The sequence below is a fragment of the Pezoporus wallicus genome, unplaced genomic scaffold (genome assembly GCF_028554395.1).
Source record: "Pezoporus wallicus isolate ANWC-B61680 ecotype Strahan unplaced genomic scaffold, APGP_CSIRO_Pwel_v1 contig_7274, whole genome shotgun sequence".
NCBI classification, from domain to species: domain Eukaryota; kingdom Metazoa; phylum Chordata; class Aves; order Psittaciformes; family Psittacidae; genus Pezoporus; species Pezoporus wallicus.
This window is the reverse complement of record NW_026637137.1, coordinates 80,968-103,205: the sequence shown is the minus strand read 5'-3', so window position 1 is coordinate 103,205 and position 22,238 is coordinate 80,968. Positions and strand designations below refer to the sequence as shown.

General features: G+C 39.5%; 1 protein-coding gene across 2 annotated transcripts in view; it reads left to right on the top strand.

Moving 5' to 3' along the window:
- The window catches only part of PDZRN4 (PDZ domain containing ring finger 4), a 247,108-nt gene that overhangs the window by 195,805 nt on the left and 29,065 nt on the right, over positions 1-22,238 (top strand). For both annotated transcript variants that reach the window (XM_057403653.1, XM_057403654.1), the window contains 2 exons: positions 7,509-7,762; positions 9,335-9,437. In XM_057403653.1, coding sequence (XP_057259636.1) covers positions 7,509-7,762; positions 9,335-9,437 — 357 coding nt within the window. The remainder of the gene's footprint in view (positions 1-7,508; positions 7,763-9,334; positions 9,438-22,238) is intronic.

Genomic DNA, 22,238 nt, shown 5'->3' with positions numbered 1-22,238 from the left:
CTAGCCATGCCTGAGTTCATGGAAGGCTGGGGGGGTAGAGGTGAAAGAGCTATTTTTTTGTTAGTGAAATGTAGAATGTGATTCTCTGAAAAGGAAAAAAAGCAACTACATGTTATTTACAGAGCCCTGAAATGTGCTATTCAGCCTCTTCCATTATTCTTTGGGAATTGCAGATGATTAAAGAACGTCATTAATTTGATTTCCTAAAACTTGTAATAGCAGCTGCCTTTTGAAGTGCCTCTTCCCTGAGAAAAATGTATACCCTGGAAGATGAATTGCAGAGTGAGCTTGTGGTAGAGCAGAGACACCATGAAGTTCACAGGAGAACACAGCATTCAGTGCAGGGGCTTAGAGATAAAAATGATTTGTTCTGAGCACACACAGTGGCCCTTGATTATATTTTTCCCCACCATCAAAGGGTTGCTGTATGTGGTAGATCTTGTGAGACATTTATAACCTCCTATCCACAAATATAAAAAGTTTGCAATGATTAATGTAATAATTGATGGTCTAATTGTATCAAGAAGTAACTCAACATTTTTTATGCATGCCACAGCGAGTTTGGTCTTTATTGCCCTCAGGCAGACTTCTAATATCATTAGAAAAATTGTTTGTCAATATGAAAACAATTTGCATAGTAAACACACTCCAGCCTTGTTACACCACCATCTGGGTTAGCTGAGCATTTGTGTTGGTACCAGGAGGTGCTGCTGAAGGCAGACCTCATGAGTGTTCACACTGTCCAGCTGTCACCATGGGAGGATGACAAGTGCAAGTATTCACATCCCATGGGTAGGGGACAGGTTCAATGAGAGGGCAGCGGGAGGTCTTCATGGAGAAGGGTTCAGGAAAGGAAGGATGGAGGATGCTGGAATCAGCATGAATGAGAGAAAGGAGACCCCTGGGGAACAAAAAAGGGCTCTGCATTTAAAGAAGAGGAAGACCAGAGGTAGCAAAGCGAGGGCAAGGAGAATGAGACTGGGAATATCAACCGGAAGGAGATGCAAGAAAGATAACTCTAGCAACTAGTAACAGGTCTGCTGGGCAGATTGAGGGAGTCAGAAAAGGACTGCTCACAAATACATGTCTACTAGCACTTGTCTCTGGGCAGCTCACTATAAAACTAGTGCAATGATTCTTAAATTTAATTTGATGTTTTCATTTCATTCAGAAACCAAGAGAATTACAGATAGCACAAACCATGAGAGGTGCAGATAATAGTATGTTCTCTTTCAAAACTCAAGTGAATCTTTTCTGAGCTGTTGCTGTTTGTTCTGAGCTGTGCTTTCTGAGCTGACCTTTCTGAGTTGTTCTGATATTGCAAAACAACATTAGCACCAAAGGACTTGAAAGGATTTATAGGAGATATAAATTGGTCTAACATAGTGAGGAAGAGGTGGAAGGAGCATTCTCCAGTTACACAGACTGTCAAGACTCGTGAGGTGCAGGATTTCAGGTCGTATTTTGGCCATATATTGGAACTGCTAACTCAGCAGTGCTTTTAAACTTGTTGGAGCAGGCATAGTTACCCTGAAGGTGTGAGCATCCTGAGGTGTAGCATCCAAGTCAGGTTTTTTTGAAATATGTCTGAGGGCCTAGATTCACAAAGAGACTTTAGGCATGGAAATGTCAAGGTGTCTCCCAGGGTGGACTTTTCCATACACTGCTAGAGGAGATTGAAATGATCAAAGGCATTTGTGGTGAATGATGATTGTGCCTAACCACAGCTGGAAGCATATTATAGGTGAGCTTCCAAAACACCATCATTTTTCTATACTCAATGCCTTAAATGCAATTAAGCAGTCAATAAATTTGGAATTTAAAATCCCAAACCTCCTCTTAAAGGTGGTGTTGCCCATTCAGTATTGTTGAAACAGCTACACAAACCCTGCTCACTAATTTACTGTCATTTACTGCAGTTGTGATGAGAACTCCATTCCCTGTACATCTACCTGGGGCACTTTCTCCAATCCAGTTTAAAAATCTGTTGAATTCCCTAGGATAGCTTATTAGACAATACTTTCAGGCAGCGTCCAGCTCTTTGCAGGGGTCTTTTGAGGACGTGTGATGTCCTTCACAGAGAGGTGTTGCAGCTGTCAGACCTGCCCGCAGATGCATGGATTGCAGTGGACAATTCAGACAAAATGAAGCATCGTCTTGAGGTCACTTGAAAGAAGAGTTCATTTTTTAACACAGCTGCTGTTTTGATAATTAAAATTGCCAAGAAGTCACTGGGTTATCTCCCTCTGGAAGGAAGCTTTGCGGGCTAGAAACGGGTATATTTCTGTTTTCCTACTTTTTGTAACATTTCTTTTGTCTCACTTAGATTAAAACTTAACCATAGGCTTTTCAGCCACAGTAGATTTCTGCTAAATACTGGGAAATGCACAGAAGGCTGCAAGTACTGAACATTGCCTATTCAGTACTGTTGAACCAGCTACACAAACTATCCAACAGGATAAACTTCAGCTCTGCAGGTAATGGAGATGTAATTCTCATTACAAGCCTGTGGTTCATATCTGAAGGGAAGCAGCCAGACCCTGCATGTTCAGCAGCTTGTGTTAACTTTTAGGAGGGATGACAAGATCTCGCAGTCAGGGCAGCAAAGGATCAATTAGGAACAAGTGTCACTTAATTCTTCTGGCTAAGGAAGAGGAAGTGTCATTAACCAGCATAATAAAAGTTGTCCTTTTACTGAACTTCCGTGAACCCTGACTGAGATAGTGATATTGGGTAATGGCTGAATTAGCTACCTTTCAGATTAACTTGCTGAAGAAATGCAGCTTAGTACTGAACTGTAACCTAAAAGTCAGCATGTCAACTGTCCTTTCTGTAGATGAGCTATCACATTTGCGTTAACAGAAGAGTTGCAGTGTCCTCTGCAGTACGCATGTCACTGGTAGCTCACATGTCCTGTGCCCTGCTGTCCTGCCTAGGCAGCATCACAGCAGGTGGCCCTCAGCAGTGGAAGTTTTGTAGAGCCTATATGTGCTAGAAGCTGTAAGTCTGAGAGGAAGGTGGTTTTGGTTTTGTTCTTTTTCTGTGTCTTGCAGTTAGGGGGGGCTCAAATTCCCATCCTAAAGAAGGACTGGTCAAACTAAGGGAGAGTGTTTGATCCTTTCTGCCAGTTTGCTATCCAGGGATGTACCCAGGGTGTTGTAGCCTGGATGCATCGAGGGCGAAGTATTGGAGGTGAGGAGACTGCTGTGATGAGAGCAGATTTAGCACCTGTCAGGTCAGAGACATCTTTTGCATGGGTGTTGAAATCTCCTAGGACAGCGAGCCTTGTGTGAACTCTGTCATCATGTCAAACAGCATCTCTTGTCATTTTGCTAGGAAACCGTTATGTCTGGACACCTCTGCTCTAGCAGAACCCTGTGGTCTCTCTGGTTATTCTTTCCTTTGTCTTTGCTGATTAAATGAAGGGTCTCCAAGGATTTTACTTCAGCAGATCTGATCTTATATTGCAACTTGTGTATGCTGGGTTTTTGCTGAGGAAAGATTATCTCATGATCTGCTAATGTGACACCATTTGTGATGGCTGCATTCACATAACTACACATCTTTTTTCCATTTTTCCCCCTTTTTCTTTTTTCCTCTTATTATGGAGAAATCAAAGACTATAGGAAAAATTCTGGGCAATGTTAGAAGGAATTATCAAAACCAAAAATGTGTTAGAAGACAAGTCTATTTCATTCAGTCACAGGCACTTAACACTTAAATCCTGGAAGCAGTCTTCTCAAAGAACTGATTTTTCTTTTCTTTTTGGTAGAATCCATAGGATAACCTAACAACCATTCACCTGCTTTTTTTTTTTCACAGTCACTGTTTTGTTATTTAGTCCTGTCCCTTTTTCCTTCTCTGCTGCCCACCTCTGCATAAGAGGGAATAAGCCCAGTGGTGCTGGCATTAGAAGTGGCAGTTGGCCAATGTCATTTGATTTGTGCATGAAAGACAAATTTGTTTGCTGGTTTATTTTCTGATAATGATGAGGGTTCGCATGTGGTTGGGTTTAGAACAGGAATCCAAAGGGAGTAGCCAAAACCCAGGCAGTGGCCACCAGTCACTCTGGGGGAGACGTTGACAAGTAGCCCAGACTTTGCAGTGTGTCCAAAAGCAGGGGAAGAGTGTTCATTAAAGAGAAGCTTAATCAAACAGGGCAGGAGGATGGCTTACATGAGAGAAGATATATTCTTTACTTAACATTCACAACTTGCTTGTGGATTAATTAGCCCATCTGCTACAACAAATGTATTCCCATGTCTTTGTGTTGACTGTTAAAAGTGACTGATTTCTCTATCCACTTAAAATAGTACCCTGGATTCCACTGAAAGTAACCTTTCAGAGGCAAGAAATTTATTTAATCATCCACTAAGAACCTGTAAGTGGCTTGCTGTAAATAAGTGCTCAGCTGTCTATGGCTCCCAGGATAACTATACGTGAGTGTAAAGTTGGGGGATAATGCAGGAGGCAGAAAGCCCTTAAAAAGCTATGTGAAGTGAGCCTCTAACCCCATCTGTAGTATTGGCTTTAGGTTTTAAAATAAATTCTCTCTTCCGAGACCCAAAGTGGGCAGGACAGCTGCCAGCATAGAGTAATTCAGCTATAGATTTTCTTTTGAGAAAGGTGGCATTCATGAATTAGGTGACCTTTATGCAGATTGCCAAAGTGTGTTGATGAACTTCAAGTGACAATTTAAACAAGTATTGGGTTTCCAAAGTGCCTGTATTTCATCAGAAGCCAACATAAAGGATGGAATGTTTTTAAAGTCTTCAAATTAAATAGACATTTAGATGAAAACAGAGGGCAGCCATAGGTTCCCAGGATAAATAACAATTTGTAACTTTTGTGATTTTTCATACTCATGTGATTTTAAAATATTATAGTTCTTTGGAAGTACAATTTGCATGTAAATGGCATGGTTGTGAATTTATGTCTATTTCCTCAGAAAAAGTGGTAAGTATTGACAGATGTGAGTAAATAGAGCTTCTGGTTTTCAAAAAAAATCTCATAATATATTTGGTATGCTATCCAAATGTATTTTTGCCTTGCTGATGTGGATTTCTGATTAAATGGTCAGCTTGTGCCAAAACCAATGTGGTTCAGCTGGGATAGAGAAGGGAAAAAATTGATACAGTGCTATGTGGTATTTATTCCCAAGCATTTGCTTTTAGAAGAAACACCTTACAGTTATACAAAACTTATCTGAAGTGTTAAAAGGGTTTGGTAAGTAATTTTCCTGTTCCTAGGGCCTTAGGAATGAGAGGCGTTATAGCATTCTTTTGTTATAAAAACTGCAGAAACTGTGGAAAATTGTGTCCTTGATAGGATCTCAGAAGCAAGAATGAAGCAAGGGCTGAACTGAAAACTGACTAGAAGATCCAGGCTGGAAGCTTTATCTCTTAATTGCCTCCATTATATAGGGCTAAGTTTAAATACCCTAGGAGTATAACTTGTGCTATTTGGGGAAGATGTGCAGAAGCTCCTTCCTTGGAGAAATTTGATTTATTTTCTTATAACATAACTTGTTCTTTGACTGCTCTGTCCCTTCCTCTTCTATACCACTGATATTTTCCCATGGAACTTAAATTGACGTAACCCAAGGTTATAATTTGATGGATGATTATTTAAATGATTAAATTTTAACATGAAGTCTTCACATTTTTGGCTTCACTCATTAGAGAAACTATAATATGCATTAAACTTAGATGACCAAGATAGCTGCTATTCATATTACTTGATCACAGTGTAGGCTACAGTAGTATGGAACTTCTGGTGGTCCCAGGCATTCAGCACGGGGAATTTCGAGCTTCTTTATGTATAGAAACCTGTTCACATAATTTCTAGACTTCTCATCACCACAGATGATGATCACCCCTCATCAGGGTTTGATAGAAAGATCAGCTGACCTTTGTATTGATAGCTATGCCATGGTGTGGCTGTTTTGCATGTCCTCGTTAGTAACATAACCATGAAAACACTGCTGCTTTGGATGCTGTGTGAGAGAAAAGCTGGTTCTACCTTGTACTCAAGCGTGTACTCTGGGAAAGTATTGAGTTGATATAGACATGTAATTAATGGTCAACAGTATCACAGCCATCCGCATACACAGACAGAACTCTGGTTACACGTGTTGCTTCAAATATGACATTTTTAATTGCATATACTTCTGACTAGCTTAAAAATGTTACTGAAGGTGTCTGAAAAGCAATTTTGAGTTTGCTGGTGTTGTTCATACGTTTTCCCTTTATGACAAGAAATTTCCAAGAATTTCTTGAACGTAAGAGTGATGTGGCACAGAAATTTTGGGTTCAACTGGTTTTGGAGAAAAGTCAGCTATGGTGTCTGTCCCATTTCTGGGGAGGGTTTTGATTTTGTTCATTACACAGAAATTTCATGACTTCATTTTCTATACAACAAAGTTAATTTGGGCATGAACTTGCAGTAGAATCCTACTTCTGATTTGCTGCCAGAGTAGAGTTTTTCCAGGGGATATAAATTTGAGTCAGGTTTTGGTACCCTTCAGCTACTCACAGTCCTTACTAGAAAACCCTGCCCTTATACCCCAGCACAGGGTCATCTCATCTCCACAGTAGCTCACAACAGTTAGGACTTGTGCAGCAGTCAACAGCAGTCCCATTACTTTGGAAACAGCAGAATAGTATTTTTGTTGCCTGTGTCCACAAGCTTAGCTACTGACTGCCATTGACTGCCATAGCACTTGCATTTTGTAGTGGACTCAATTTTGCCCTAAACATGAGAATTCATATGAACTTACCTTAGGGCCTGATCTCGTCTGGTTTGCCTTGCTGCTTTGCCTGTACCAGAGAGAAACTTCACCAGAGCCTTTCAGTTTTGCAAAGCTATGCTGCATTTGCACCATGATTTTCTCTGGTTTATTTGTCTATTCATAGCAAATTGTTTCTTCAGTTTGTTTGATTTAGATTTCTCAGCAGCTGACTGTGTTAGTCAAATCTTCCTATCTTTGGTCTTAATGACTGTATAATGGCCACAGCAGATAAGTGACAAAACATTGAAAATTGGCCTTGTTTCTTTTTAGACATCAGCGACATGTTTATTGACATCTGCATTAATAACAATGCTGTGCCAGAAATCCTCTAAAACAGTTACATGGCACAGAAAATGCTGAAGTTGAAAATTAAAGGCACCCCTCTGCTTTTATTTGTATTTTCTGAAGTGAATAAAATAGCATGAGAGAAGTAATTTCCAGTGACCTTTATAAATACTGTCATTTCTTTGCTGTGTTCATATTCTATTGGGACAGTTATGGAAGAGTTCAAACTATTTTTAATTTCTAGCAAAGGTTAAAGAATTTCTTTCACCTCCCAGCTTTATCTTCCCTCTTTCATGGATGCCAAAGTACAGACCAGTCAGCATGTGGCTTGATGCGGTATACAAATCGTTCATCTCCCTATATTTTACACCCATATTATTATACTGTCTTTTCTTCTGTGAGTAACCTTTGGTGTATTTTTGTTTTTCTCTAGGTCAATGGGAAGGACCTCTCCAAGGCCACTCATGAAGAGGCAGTGGAAGCTTTTCGCAATGCCAAGGAGCCAATTGTCGTTCAGGTTTTACGACGAGCCCCAGTCAGCAAAGCTCATGGTAGCGCTCAGGACGTTCGGCTTGTGGATGCCAGCACTCAGACTGACATCACTTTTGAGCACATTATGGCTCTGGCCAAACTAAGGCCTTCCACACCACCAGTTCCTGATATCTGCCCTTTTCTACTCTCAGACAGGTATGGTTTACCTTCTGCTGTTTGCCTGAAGGACTGGGGCATTGCAGGGGTAGGCTTGTAGCCTTCTCTTGAGAAAGGAGCACTTTAAATAATTTCTAAATGTTGATAATCACTGTCCTAGTCAGGCTTCAGTGACAGTTTACCTAAACTCTGTTCATGGATTAGAGCTACAGGAAGGAATTTTGTCCATGTTTACTTTGTGTTCATATGTTTGATCATCCAAACAGCTAAGTCCTAGTCAAGAAGGAAAACACTTCTGTGTTCCAAAATACCAAAAAGGCTTCATCAGGTTTAGAAAGAGCTGTCTTGTTGCTTTCTGTTCTTCCAAATTTCTTACTAAAAAAATCAGAGAAACAAATTATTTAATTCAAAGGTCCCCTTATCTAAAAGCAAGACAACTAAAAAAATACAGAGATCAAAAGCACCATTTCACCTGTCGTACAGCAAATGATATGAATTATATTATCCCTCAGTTGAGTTCCTTGAAACTGAATTGAATGCAAACACCAACAGGTGGTGCTTATACAGAAATAGGGTGTAGGCTTTTTCCTCCTTGGACTCTACCTCACAAGCAGCATCTAGTGGTTGACCCTTGCTCTCTGTCTGTAGTCAGCAAAACTGTGATAGCCCTAGAGCTTTTCCACTGATTTTCTGGCATGCCGTGCATCTCATGCATCTCTGCAGAACTGATGCTAATGGAGAACATCCCACTTTTGACTTTGATGTAGCTCCGTTTGTAGAAGTTCCGGGAAAATTTGGTAGATTGTCTCAGAGAGGACTTGTCAGCCAAATGCTGGATTGAGTTTACCACTTAACTGCTGCCCTGCTAGGAGCGTGATACATGTACACTTTTGAGCTGTTACTGGGTATTACTAAACTCTGTGCTACTGTGATTGAAGTTCCGATATCCTCGGCATAGGGAAGATTTTCCTGCCTGTACTAAGATAAATGCACACTGGGTGCTGCATGGCTGGGATCCAGCCTTTGTTCTAAATCTGTACCTAAGTGCACATTGTAAAGATTTTATTCTTTGTGCTCTAAGCCCATTTAAAAGTGCAGTTTACTGATATTTTTAAGTGTGCATCTACTCAAATGCACTTCACCACCCAGTTATCACGTTAACAGAATAGGATAATGTGAGTTGGTTTATGATAGTTCTTTAGAAATTTGTGATCCTGGTGTGGGTTGTAGAGTGTGGATGTTCAAGACTTTATAATCAGATAATTAGTGAGTTGCCCTTGGCCATGACACAGCACATGAATCTGGAGTTAGGTACCTTTATGAGCATAAGGAATCCCATATTGTCATAATTAAGTAGTTTGGCCCAAACAGACCCTTAAATCTGACAAAAGAAAAGCCCAGCAAAATTAACTCAGCTGGAGTATGAGCCTTTGGAAAGAAAACAACCTGTGCTGCTGCTTCATATTGTTTCTTTCAGGCTGTCAGGCCACTCTGAGTAGCATTCCAGAGATGAGAAAACTACAGAGAAGTGGGGGTTTCTTATAACTTTTTAATTTAAAAAAAAACCCTATTGTCTCATCTATTGTTGTTGTAATGCTTTGTTCCACATAGCTGCCATTCTCTTCACCCAGTGGAGCATGAATTTTATGAAGGTAATGAGTATCTTTCCAGCCTGCCTGCTGATGCAGATAGAGCAGAGGACTTTGAGTATGAGGTAAGATCACTGGCACACTGCAGCCTTTATTTCTGTTATTACAGATATGATATTTGCACAGCTGACAGCAGGCTCCTCTGAGAAAAATGAGAGTGGGAATTCTTCTTAAAAAATTGGCACCAAAGACTATTTTATTTCATACCTGTGTAATGTCACAGGCTTTACTGGGGTTAGGCTACACACGTGAAATATGAAAGCAGAATTCTGCAGTGGGTGGCTACGCAAAAGTCCAGGGGACTTATTAAACATATTCCCTCTCTGTGCAGTGGAGACTGTAACTCAGATGCTTTGCTTTTGCAGTTTTAACACTCTAAAGCAAGCCTTTCCAAAATTAAAATTGAAACTGGAAGCTTAATTGCTTTTTTTCCCCCTAATTTTAAGAATCAGTTAACCTTATGTCACATGCCTTACACATCAGTCTTCCAGTTATTCTGGTCTGTACTTCAGTGTTTGTAAGATCAGGCAACAACTTTGAAAATTAATATAGTTTTTATCACTTGCTCTTTGATATTTGTCATTTTATGTATAGCAATTACAGGAAACTGTGCTCTGTATCACAAGTGTCCCTTTGCTGTTAAAGTACTGTACTCTCCAGTGACAAGGGTGGATGTGTTTCAGAGTTACTGGAAAATCATTGTGTGAGGCTTCCCAAAGTTGTAACATGATTGGTGATGTTGCTCTTCATTAGATTTTCATTTCAATCTCTAAATAGTCTTCTTGTCTGCCATTCATTAGCTTTTCATACTTTGTCACCCAGTAACAAAACGTTTGTAGGGTCAGGCATAGAAGCAGATGGTTATTTTTAGTATTAAATACTGCTGAGTCTTTGCATAAGTTCAAGTTACTGTATTTTAAATTAGCGATTATAAATAATTAAATATCTTTAATACAAGATTTTAAATATCCTATCATCTTGTTTGCTCTCCCTTAAGGAACCTTCTTAAAGGTTTCATATAACTGGTTGACATTTGGAAACGAAATTAATGGCAAAAGCTTTGGCAAATATGCCGTGTGTTCACTTCTGTCGTGTCTTTAGCGGCTAAAATGCTCTATTGCAAGTTCAGCTTATTGTTCTTTTCTTCTGACAGCCTGGGGACTATGAAGCTCTTCCCCCAGGAAGGCGAAAAATCAAATAATATCTACTTAGGGAATCTCAATCAGAACAAGGAAACTTTTATTTGAACTCCTCAAAAAATCATTGCTAGGGATTAGTGAAATCATTATTTCTTCCCAGTTGGGCTTTGGTGTGGTATCTCACAGCACAAAGGTCTCAGAGCTTAAATTCTGGTTTAACTCTCCATGTGTAATATAATATTAAATTTCTCTGTCAAGTGTGTTTGTTTATGTTACTTCTTCCTTAAATGTAACAGGGACTATTTTTCTAGTAATTGTTAAATAAATTAGTATGGTAAGCATCTAGGGAAAATATCTTTCAAAATGGTTAGATTATATAATTTTCACCATTTAATCAGAATATCAGGACATATTCAAATACTAACAGTTTTAAAGAGTCTACCTGGTGGAATCAGGTCCTCTTTATGAACATTATTAATCCATAATAATAGTTGGCATAAGTATTGTGACAATGGCAAATACTTGGGCAGGTTCTCAGTTGCCTGTAATCTCTGCTAATCACACCATCGTAGCCATTAATTTTCTGTCAGCTGTGGTTCAGTTGCCCAAGGCAAATTCACTGAGTGACTGAAATAAAGTGTTTCATGTGAAATTTGTATAGGGAGGGAACTGTTTGGTTTTCTTTGAGAAGCAGCTTTCTACTAAATACGAAGGTTTTGAAGGAGACACAAACACATCTTGGGTGCTCTAACTAGTAGATCTCTAGACATGAAAGACATACCCAAAATTTAAGCCTGTGTAGTAATACTATGATTTAGGTTACTCACTGGTTTTATTATCTGTTATTTCAGGTCCTTATAAGATATTATTAAGCTCCCTTGCTGTAGCTAGGGAGCTGGAAAAATTGATAGCATTGTCCCCAGAGATAGATATCTGCATTAAAAAAAAAGTCTCATAAAGGACAGAGTCAAAAGGGATTTATCATCTGATGTTGCCAATCCAGGTGAGAAACAGCAGGACAGTGAGTGGAGCAGAGGCTATGGTCCAATGTCAGGGTCTCTACCACAATATTGACTTAGTGGTCACCCTGCTGTGACCACTCAGTCCCACCCTTACCCTTGTGTTTTCTGACCCCTCCGTTATGCCAGCGTTTCCTTTTGCGAATCAGATGTGAGAAGTAATCCAATATTAAAAAAAAAAAAACCAAACCCACAAACAAACAGATTTTTAGAAGGGTTGTTTTTAACCTAGCCCATCTGCTGATCTAGTTTCCAGTAGAGCTCCACAAATTGCTGTGCTGGTGGCAGCAGCATCAGGGAAGGAAAAATGTTCGAGTACTTGGGAAGACAGCAACTTATAAAATCAGCATTATCCATCAACCATCTAAGGGTGCAAGTAGCAAGAAGAGAGGGTACAGAAGCTCTGCTCATGGCGCTCTGCAGGCTGCAGGCTGCAGGCTGGATGTTAGAAGCACAGCGAATTCTCTCTCTCCCACCATCTGAGTTCTCCTGTGTTAGGAGAAACAGGCTTGTTGTTATTACTATGTCTTCTGTAGAAGGAAAATTGTATCAGTGCTCCATGATTTTATCATTGTTTTTTTCTTCACAACAATTTTCTGCTGTGAACTTAACTAATCACACACAGCAAAAAACCTACCTGGTGTCAGAAGCACGGTGCAGTTGCATTCCCGTTGTTCTGTACAGCTTACAGGTCTCCATGGCAAACTTAATAACTTTTTTAGTGGATCCAAAGCCAAACGTGAGGATTTCAGAAAGGAATTGAAAGAAGATAGTGAGTAGAAAAGGAACTAGGCCAACACCTCATTATTTCCTAGAAATGGTCTGTAAGTGCATGAGTTCTGAGACACATATGTGAAATAGCCAAATGAAGTAAGGAAATCAGATGGCTAGCAACTGAGGTGCTATAAACAAGAATGTTTTCCAAGAAAGGGAATGTCCTGGAAAGCTTTGATCAGCTTGGAACTTGCTTACAGGTATACTGTGGTGTTTAAGTACCTGAGTTATCATCTATGTGTAGGAGGATCACATATGATAGCCAGCACTGGGGATGTGGACTTACACTTGCCAGTGGATTTGGTAGACACTTACAAGACTCTTCCATTCCATTTTTAAGCTAGAAAAACCCAGTGGGTTCCTCTCAGATTGTCACAGTGCAATGAACTCAAGTATGAGCCAATTGTCTTGGAAGAATGAACTCCCTGGGAGGCTCATTAGGCTCCATACAGTACCATACTGTAAACAAATGGCTGGGAACATGACGAAGCTGGAGGGTTGCTGATAGCCAACTTGAGCATCCTTATGTTGCTGCTGCAGAACTTGTCTAAAAGGGATCCGAATTGTTGGTAGATATTAAGACAGTGGAGCTAGCATCAGTCAGTGTTGGCAGAAAGAGATCAAAAGATTTGCAATTCTGGCATAGCCAGATACCCATGAGGACTTTTAAGATAAAGCAGGAATTGACCAATTTGTTAATGCTCAGTTGGACTTGCAGTCAATATCACTGAAAGAAAGCCAAAGATATTCAGGGAAAACCCACACAATCTGGCTGTGAGTGGCTGTTGTGCTGCTGGAATTACACCATGTGATGTTAGAGTACACCTCACACCCTCTGTTACCAATGAGGTGAAAGGGATAAAAGTATTACAGCCAGTAAATCTCTGTTAAACATGGCTCTAAAATTTGCCCTTGTAAGAACAACAGAGGATACTGGTGCTAGAGAAGAGTAAATAAGCTAATGGGCATGCATTTCTTTAACAGTATTTCTGATTCTACTATCCAGGAGAAAGAAACATCATATACTTGGTTTGGAACATTGGCAGTAATACAGAAATTAATGCCACTTAAATGGTGGAATAGTGAAAAAAATAGGTAAAAAAAAAACCTGAAGGATATTGTAAAGGCAAAGCTGGACAAAAGAAAGTGTCATTGATGTCTGGTGTTATTCAGTCTGAGGAGACTGCCTTTCAATAAGAGTGGCAGAAGAAAATCAGATGTTACAAGCAGGCGCCAGCAGGTAGTGTTGTTCAGTCAACAGGTCCTTATCCAAGGGCAGAGACCTTCATACTATCTGTGTACTGAAATAGCTTTTGAGCAAAAGCAAAACAGGAAGTTTTCTGCTGTGAGAGCCAACATCTCTACAGAATTACAGCTTTTAAAATCTCCTATGTCTGAGATAGGAAAAGATTCTTATTTCTACCTGAATGCTTCTTACAAACAGCAAAAGTAGACATGCTTGAGAAGGAATAGCAGTGGGCTGAGGTAACTGTTGTTGTATATATGAGGAAGAGTAGGCTGAAGTTTGCTCTCAGAATTGAGGGAGGGGTTTTGGAGGGATGTTGGGTGTTAGTTGATGTGGATGTGCTATGAAGACCAGCATAATTGTCTAAAAGACTTACCATCTCTGATTGTTCTCATTTTTAGGCACAGGCACAAATGACTGCACCACTACCATAACATAGCTTGCAGGAGCCTGGAAAACCACATCAACCATACCAGGATTAACATTTTCAGAGTGAAAAAGGCAGAATGGCAGCCATTGCATTAGCCTGCTTGTGTCTGATGACTCGAGTTTTAATGCGTGCAAATGCCAATGTTGACAAATTAAGTCATTAAGCAATATTAAGCAGTATTAAGACCAGTACCCAGAAGAAATTGCTAAGGGTTGAGTTGACCCTATATGAAATTACAAGGTTCTCTGATGCTCTCACTTAAGGTGTTAGAAACCACTGAGTTTCTTATTTTATGTTTTCACTCAGGACGTTAATGCATGTCACTAGATCAACAGACAACCACATGAGGCATGCGCAGGTGAAATGTCTGTGGTCGGTTTTTATGAAGCCTTTTGCGTCCAGACAGTGAAAGGATCAGAGGTCCTGCAGGAAACAGCAGCCACAAAAGAGCATAGTATTTTGACAAAAAGCTGTGTGAAAAGGCGTTTTTCCCACCCGATGCCTCTGTGAAACTTGAAGCATAAGTTAGAAACTACACACATGCTGTTTTGATTCCTCCTGTGCTCTGGAAAACAGGACTTAGAAGGTTCAGAAGAAACAGAAATTAGAAGATTCATATGAAAGTTACTTTACTCCATCAGCAGTATCTCCTCTAAAGTGGAGCGACCCATAGTGTTCTCAGGGTTGGTTAACACCTCAGGGCAAAACTGAATATTTGTAAATTCATGCTCTGCTTTGTAGATCCAAGGGAGAGATTTTCAGACGGAATAGGGAAAAAAATGTGTGTGTGTGCGTGCTGAATGTAAGTGCTAATTTATGGGTTTGCACAGCCGTTCATTTAAATGTTTTGTTAAGTATTTGCACTCATAAATCTGTTAACTGTAAATGTAGATTAGTCCTTTAAGTTTACCACTAACCTCATCCATACTCACTGAAATTGCAAAGATTTCCTATTGACCTGAGCATTTCTGGATCAGATGCTGTTGGCTGCTTTCACAAATTACTAAAAATTGTCTTTGAAGAGTGAAAAGCTAAAAAACCTTGGGAATTGGTCATGAGTAAGGTTTTGTGTAGACTTCACTGAACGCTTAAAACTCCCATAGGTGTGAATTTTACCCTGTTCTCTTCCTTTCTCTTACGTGTCTGAGCATTGCAGCAGGTACAGTGCAGTGGTAATGCATTCATTTATTCTTGCAGTAACACTCATGCCATCGTGATGGGGGAAGGTGTTTGAGACACAAATTCACATTTCCCATTTCTGTGATGTTAGGCTTTTGAAGTTACTGATTTTATTGGTATTTTTCCCTTAAAGAAAAAGCATATTTGTTCAGTTTAGCAGCCTGAGTGAGGCTGTTTATCTGAGTAAAGTTACTTGAACACATAAGCATTTGTGGGTTGAGGCCCTCATGGGCCACTAAAGCATGGTCTCTGCTGACTTTGTGAAAGACCCACCACTGCTGCGATAGGCCTACAGAGACCTGCCTGCCCTGCAAATTCATATAAAAGGCCCTTTCAACACTTGGATTATTTAACCACTAAACCAAACAGATCTATCTTGTAAATACATATTTAGGGCCTTTTTAACATGAGGATTACTGAGCTGATAGCCTGTAACAGCTCCCTCCAGAGCTGTGATAGCCTGCAAACACCCCTGTGTGAGCATTACAGGCACTTGCCACAGTGCAATTGGAGCTTCTGCTTCAATTGCTAACACCTGAATAAACAGTTTTTATGGAAACAGCTTCTGTGCACACATTGCCAGTATTTCCTATCTCTGCAGTCAGGCTCTTTTGTTTTGTCACCCAATGAGTGTTTCTGTACAACGAAGCTGACCCAGAAGCTGGATGTGTAACCACCAAAATGGAAAACATTTCTTAGATGGCAGTTTTCTAGAAATTCCTTACGTGTACTATGGAATTTCTCTGCATAGCTATTTAATTAATGGCTTTCATTTAATAGCATAAATGGGTGAGAGAGAGAGAGAGAGAAACCTTGTTTGAGCAGGGATCATCCAAACCAAATTCCAGCCACGTTCAGGTTGGATGACAGGGGTAGGACCACTATGATACCTCTGTGATTTGCTGTCAGATTGTACTTGTTTCTTCTGTATTTCCTGCCAAAATTGGATTCGTTTTTCCCTGAACTTTTTAAAACTTGGGATGAATCATGAAGAAAAAGCCTTTAGCAAATAAAAGGAAGGTTTTTAATTCAGCTGCCACCAGATGTAATTTAAAAGAGAAGGCTTCGGGAAATAAGGACTGTAATAGAGACATGGGTGTTGCATTGTCGGAGAGCTGAAATGGTGGACATTGTGTCTTCCCATTGTCATCAGAATTGACTGGTGTGGTAAGGGGGACATGAAAAGGCTTGTTGGCAAGTGTATGTAGATTTCCAGAGGAAAGGCAGATATTTCTCACCACTTGCCCTATCTTATGCAGCTGCTGTTATGGTGAAGGGACTGATCTGACAGCTCAGAGTGAGCTGAGGTAGACTGGGACTTCATGTATTATGTTTATTTTCTGACTATCAGTCCATAATTGCCTAGCAATTATGGCTGAATCGTGGATGCTGCATGGTATAGAGACATTTCACTGACACCATTATACTGATCTCCTGTGTCAATTCTTAGTATTATATAGCATCTGCTGTTAAGAAGTATCTTGAAGGAAGGGAACAAGTACGTGTGTTCCTGTGATCTGTAGTAGGAAAGACCTGGTTTGTGAGGTCTGTGTTGTGGGGGTTTTTCCATTCCTACCTGTTGTATTATCCATATCCAAAGGAAAAAAAAATGGTCTATATTATAATGCTATTAATTGCAAAGTATGTGGGAACGTTTCCTGAACAAGCGGATTATTAGGGTTCTTTCAGTTGCACCTGAGAAAACACAATGGTGATCAGGTTCTAAAACCCTTCCTCGAGACTTTTTTTCCTTTTATCTCAGACGGAGTTCTGAGCTGTTAACACCTGGCCTGTGATCCAGCTGACTGTCACTATGGACTAAGAATGGAAAAGGTCACGGTTAAAATGGAGAAGTGTCACTGAAATATTTTTTTTTGCTGTAATTCTTTGGATAACACTGTGAAAGAAGACTCTTCAGGCACGCATTTGGTGCACTACAGCACAAGATTATGTATTTCACTGGCAATTTTATTTATAAAATGCCTGGGGGTTTAAGTCAGCATAATTTACACATCGACAACAATAAATATGTAATTTCTCCCTAACTGTGGCCATTGCATGCTGCAAATGAGCAAAGGAGTGGCAAAAGGAGCAGTCTTTCCTTTTATGTTTTCATCTGTCTTTTAAGAATTGAAGTCACTTTTCAAGTATAAGTTAATTAAACTTAACACCATTCCACTGAGGTTCTTCAGTCTTACTATGTCCTGTATTGCTACAGGAATTCACAAGGAGGTGAACTAAGGACAGGCTTATTGAAAGACTTGCCAAGTCAGTCAGTAACAGAACTGGCAGTAAAACCCAGGAGCCTTTACTTGTAATGCATCTCTTTTTTGGCCATTAAATCACTCTTCTTTGCGAGTCATTGGATCATTTAGATGGAAGAGGATGTCAGGGTTTTTTTTTCCACAGTTGTTTGTTAATTTGGAGTGGGTTACTGGATGTCATCACAAAATTCTGACATTCAAAGCAGATGAAGTTGCCATCATCTCACCTCCCCGAAGTAATGAATATCCCAATGTAAGAATTTGAATTGTGTCCACAACTACAGAGGATCATGAGACATTGGGGAGAAAAAGACACAAAACTGACATGGGCAAATTTATCAAAGTTATTACCATTTATTGTGTTTTTAAAACAGGAGGAAAATATATCAAGTCAGTGATATTCATTTTGTTTGATTTCATAAAACAAACACAGGATTACTCCTCACTTCACCTGAAAGCTAATAAAAATTTTTCCTTGTTGTCAGAGCTTATATTTTTCCAGGAAAATGAAGAAAAGTGAGCTTAGTTTAGCAGCACCTTATTGTTGGGGAACATTGCAACATATATTATGTGTTTTTTCTCTCAGCAAAGGAAGAAAAAGGAGCTGGCAATATTTTCATATTTATGGTAATCTGTGGATTATAAATCTTCTGGTTTAGAGAAATGCTTTGTTCAGACAGTTTTTATATTATAATACCACGTTCCCCTACATATGCTTTACAGTGAAAATGTTTCTAACAATTTTATTAATGCTATTTTTCATATGTGTTCTGCTTGAAAGTTTGTGTAGTCTATCTTGGAAACATGGAATCTAGCTACACAGAGAAAAGATGGGAGAAAATAATTTCTTTTACATATTCTTTTAAAAATAACTCACATTAACCAGGCGTTATAATGTCACTATTTTACAGCTTAGGAAATCAAATCCTAGGAAATTCAAGAGCACAGGAAGCAAGGGCTGAATCCCCCTAACAAGAGGGAACCTTTTACAAGAAAATGTACTTTAAACAAGGTTTCAATATTATGCATGCTGAGCCTTCAGAGGAGAAATCAAAAAAGCAGGAGAGGTCTTTTCTCTGGAAGTTTGCTTTTTTTATTTAATGAGGCAGCTCTTCAAAGAGAATGTGATAGTCATTCCTGGAGGGCATGGTTCGGTGAGCAGGAATACAGGTGAAACTGTATTGCGCATCAAAAAAACAGATGATGAGTTCGCTTTGTATTTCATTTCATGATTTCATCAATCTATCCAAGTATGCGTTTGGGGGTGGAGGACATTTCCGTGTGCAACAGAAGTTTGAACAGCTGAAACTCAGCATGGATATGGTGCCCGTAGACCTCACTTTGGTGCCAGAAAAATAAAAATGCATTTTAAAAGTCATTGCCTATCACTTCATGTGCTTGATTTATAGGCACATGTATGTGATTAAAATTTGTGTATTTCAGCTATACATATCTTAGCACATATATGTCTCAAACTAAATGAGTATGGATGGGGTGGAATTTTAGAATGATGTTTTCCAAGAATTTCTAATTTTACAAGCTCAACTTTAAATTTAGCCTTTTCATAGTATTTTGCCTTTTCTGCTTCTGAAAGGCATAAACTGAATTACAGGAAGGTATAGTTCTCACAGCTGTCTAAAACTGAAAAATTACATTTTCAATTTGATTTTAATTAATATTCCAAAATATCCTTCACACAGTTGTAGATCAAGGCTGTCCAAACGTGTGGAATTGTAACTGGTTAGGAGTTTGAATCTACAGCTACGTGTTCTGCTGTCCAGATAAATGCTCACTGCAGCAGATGTTGGCACATCTGTTATGCCTCCCCATTTCGATTGGCTGCCTGGGTGTTTAGAAAGTGCTGATGAGGCAGATAAATCTTCTGACACGTTTCAGGCACAAAGCAGGCAGGCAGCAGTAATAATGATGTTTACAGAGCCAAGTGCTGGGCAGTAACATTTTGAAATACAGCAAAAATAAAGTACGAGTTTACCTGCAATAGGTGAAATTTATTGTGAAAAGTGAAAACTAATTACACCAAGTGATTCTCAGCTGATTTGAACTGCAGCTGTGACAGCCCATAAACCTCTGGACTTTGTTGGCTAGGAAAAGGCACTTGCTACAGTCTAGAAAGAGCTCTGAGCTCAGAAGGGGCTTTTTGATAAACTTAGGAGACTTTGGAGTTGGGTTTAGAAACAGCTGTAGCACATGTGGTTTTGGAAGGGAAATAGCAATCTTCTGGGGACTTGAAGTTCCTGATGTTATCGGAATTCTTACTTCTAACAGGTTTTCCTTTACCCTTTGAAGCATGTCATATTTGAGTTGGTTTATACCATTAGAGTCTGGAGCACTGCACACACTGGGGTCTTCTCCTGAGAAGGTTAATGGTGTATCAAAGAGGTCATTCATGGACAGAGAAGGATAGATCTGACAGTCTCAAGTGTGAAGACTGGTTTTCCAAGTACATAGAGCTTTTGAAGATGTTGGATCCCTTCCAGACCATAATCTCCAACACAGTGAATGGCAAACAGAAAAGTAGAAGTCACTATAAAGATCTTAGCCTGATGTCATGTACTAATATCATCACATTCCCTTTAGCAGATGTCACCATTAAATTTTCCAAGCTGCTTTCAAGTACCATGATTTGAGGCAAGTCCAGAAATTACAAAAACAGCATGCCATAAAGGAGCAAAGAAATGGATGCTGATTATATAGCTGATACAGTTACAGCTGGTTATGTTTTATAGTATACAGTCTAAAAGGTCTCTGGACAGCTGTTCCAGTGTTTGACTGGTAAGAAGCAGTTCCCTAAATATCTACTTGGATTTTCCTGAGTAGCAACTCATGTCTGTTGTCTCATGTGGTTATCATGGTGCATGTCCAGGAAGAGTCTGGTTCTGACTTCTCTAGACCCTAGCATTTGGTAATGGAAGAAAGCAATAAGATCTTATTAAGAAGATAGCTTCTCTTCAAAAGGCTAACCAAATGCAATTCTCCCAGCCTCCCCTTGTAGGAGATGTTCTCCAGCACCCTAATTAGTTAATGGACTTCTATCCAGACATGGAGCACTGATAACCAAGAGAAGGTTCATTCTAACATTTTATTTCAAAGCCATTTTCATTGGAAAACAGGTTGGGGAACAAGTTTTGAAAAGCCCCAAAACCAGAAGAACTGGACTGGTAAAGTTTTAAGAGGTTCCCCCATCCTTAAATGGCTCAGACCAGTGATTCTTTAGCTGTATCTCTTATTTTTCAATGTTGATAGCCAAAGAGTTTCAATATGGCGCTCAGGATAGGCACTTTAATAAAAAGTCAGATTTTTTTTTTCTTCAAATAGGAATAATATTACTTTTTTTTTTGTCAAAATTGTCCAAATGTGAAGGATTCTTTAGCAATATAGAGGCTGTGAGCCAATGTGACAGTTCAGTATATTCACACACACTGCACAATGGAATAGTTTCTACTCCAGTCTGCTTATCTCATTTTAACATAAGGTTCAGTTTCTGTCTTGTCTGTGCTATTCCCACCTACTTTGTTTAATAAGAAGAAAGTGAGAATGTAGAATCTAGGATTAGTGAAAAGGAAACCCTTCGCTGCATATTATCAGCTAGTTAATTATACTTTAAACTCTTCTCGTATCCTTGCAACTTCACACTTCTATTGAGTGAAAGACCAAAAGTGAGGACCAAAGCTGACTGCTGAGAAATACTATATATAAGCAGTTCATCATGGATCTCTGTGCTCAGAAAGCAAGAATTCTTGGTTTTCTCAAGTGCAGAACATACCAGAAGGGGTGTTGGGTCTCAAGCAGGTGAAAACATAAATGCATCTATAACATAGGAAAATATGTATATATCGTTATGTACTTCTAATAAATTAACATTCATACGGCACCATGGGGAAAGAACAGAAATAAGGAAAATGAATAGAGAGATGGAAGAATTAGGGGGAAAAATAAGACCATGGTTTGCTTGAAATAACAAAGTATGCTGAGGACATTTTACTTTCCAGTGTGTTCATCCAGACAATAGGGGGGAAAATGGGATTTAATAGTGTTTAGAATATGTCATGTTTAATACTTTGTATAAGGGTTGATTTTTGGATTTATCTGTTTGACACAATCTGGAGATTTGTTATTACGCATGCTAGCTAAGTGGAAAACTCAGGTTCAAGTGGATGTTTGTGACTTTTTTGAGGATGTACTGTTGGCTGTTGAGCCTTTTGCAGCCATGGAGCTGTAAACGGTTTCTCTCTTTGACTTCCTTATGAGATACAATCTCCGTGAAGACCATCATTTGTCTTTAAGCTCAAGGCTTAAAATATTGTTTAAAAGCAAGCCAGAAAGGCCACACCAAACCTGGGAGGCCCGGAATTAAACACTGTGTTTATCTTATCCCTATATGATTAGACCCTTCCTCCCACTGCAACGCTAAATTTGTTCATAGCACAGTGATCAAAGGTTTCTCACATTTGTAGTCCAGCACCATCGTTCCTACAGCCCAACCCATTCCCCCATCTGCTCCACGACTGCTATCCACCCCTCATCCTCACCCGTTGGGACTCTCAGCTGACACTTGTGTGTCTTCCTCTTCCCACACAGAGCCATCAGACTGTTACTGATCATCACACATCAGACTGCTGAATATGCACTGGCAGGCTTGCCATGCCTTAAGTTAATCTACTGTTTGATTTCAAACATAGAAATGTAGTGTGCACTGAAAATATTCTCTCCAGAGCTGCAGAGAGAGAGTGAATTCCCATATCTGTTGGAGCTTCTTTATTATCAAAGGATCCATCAGCTACAGGGCCAAATTCT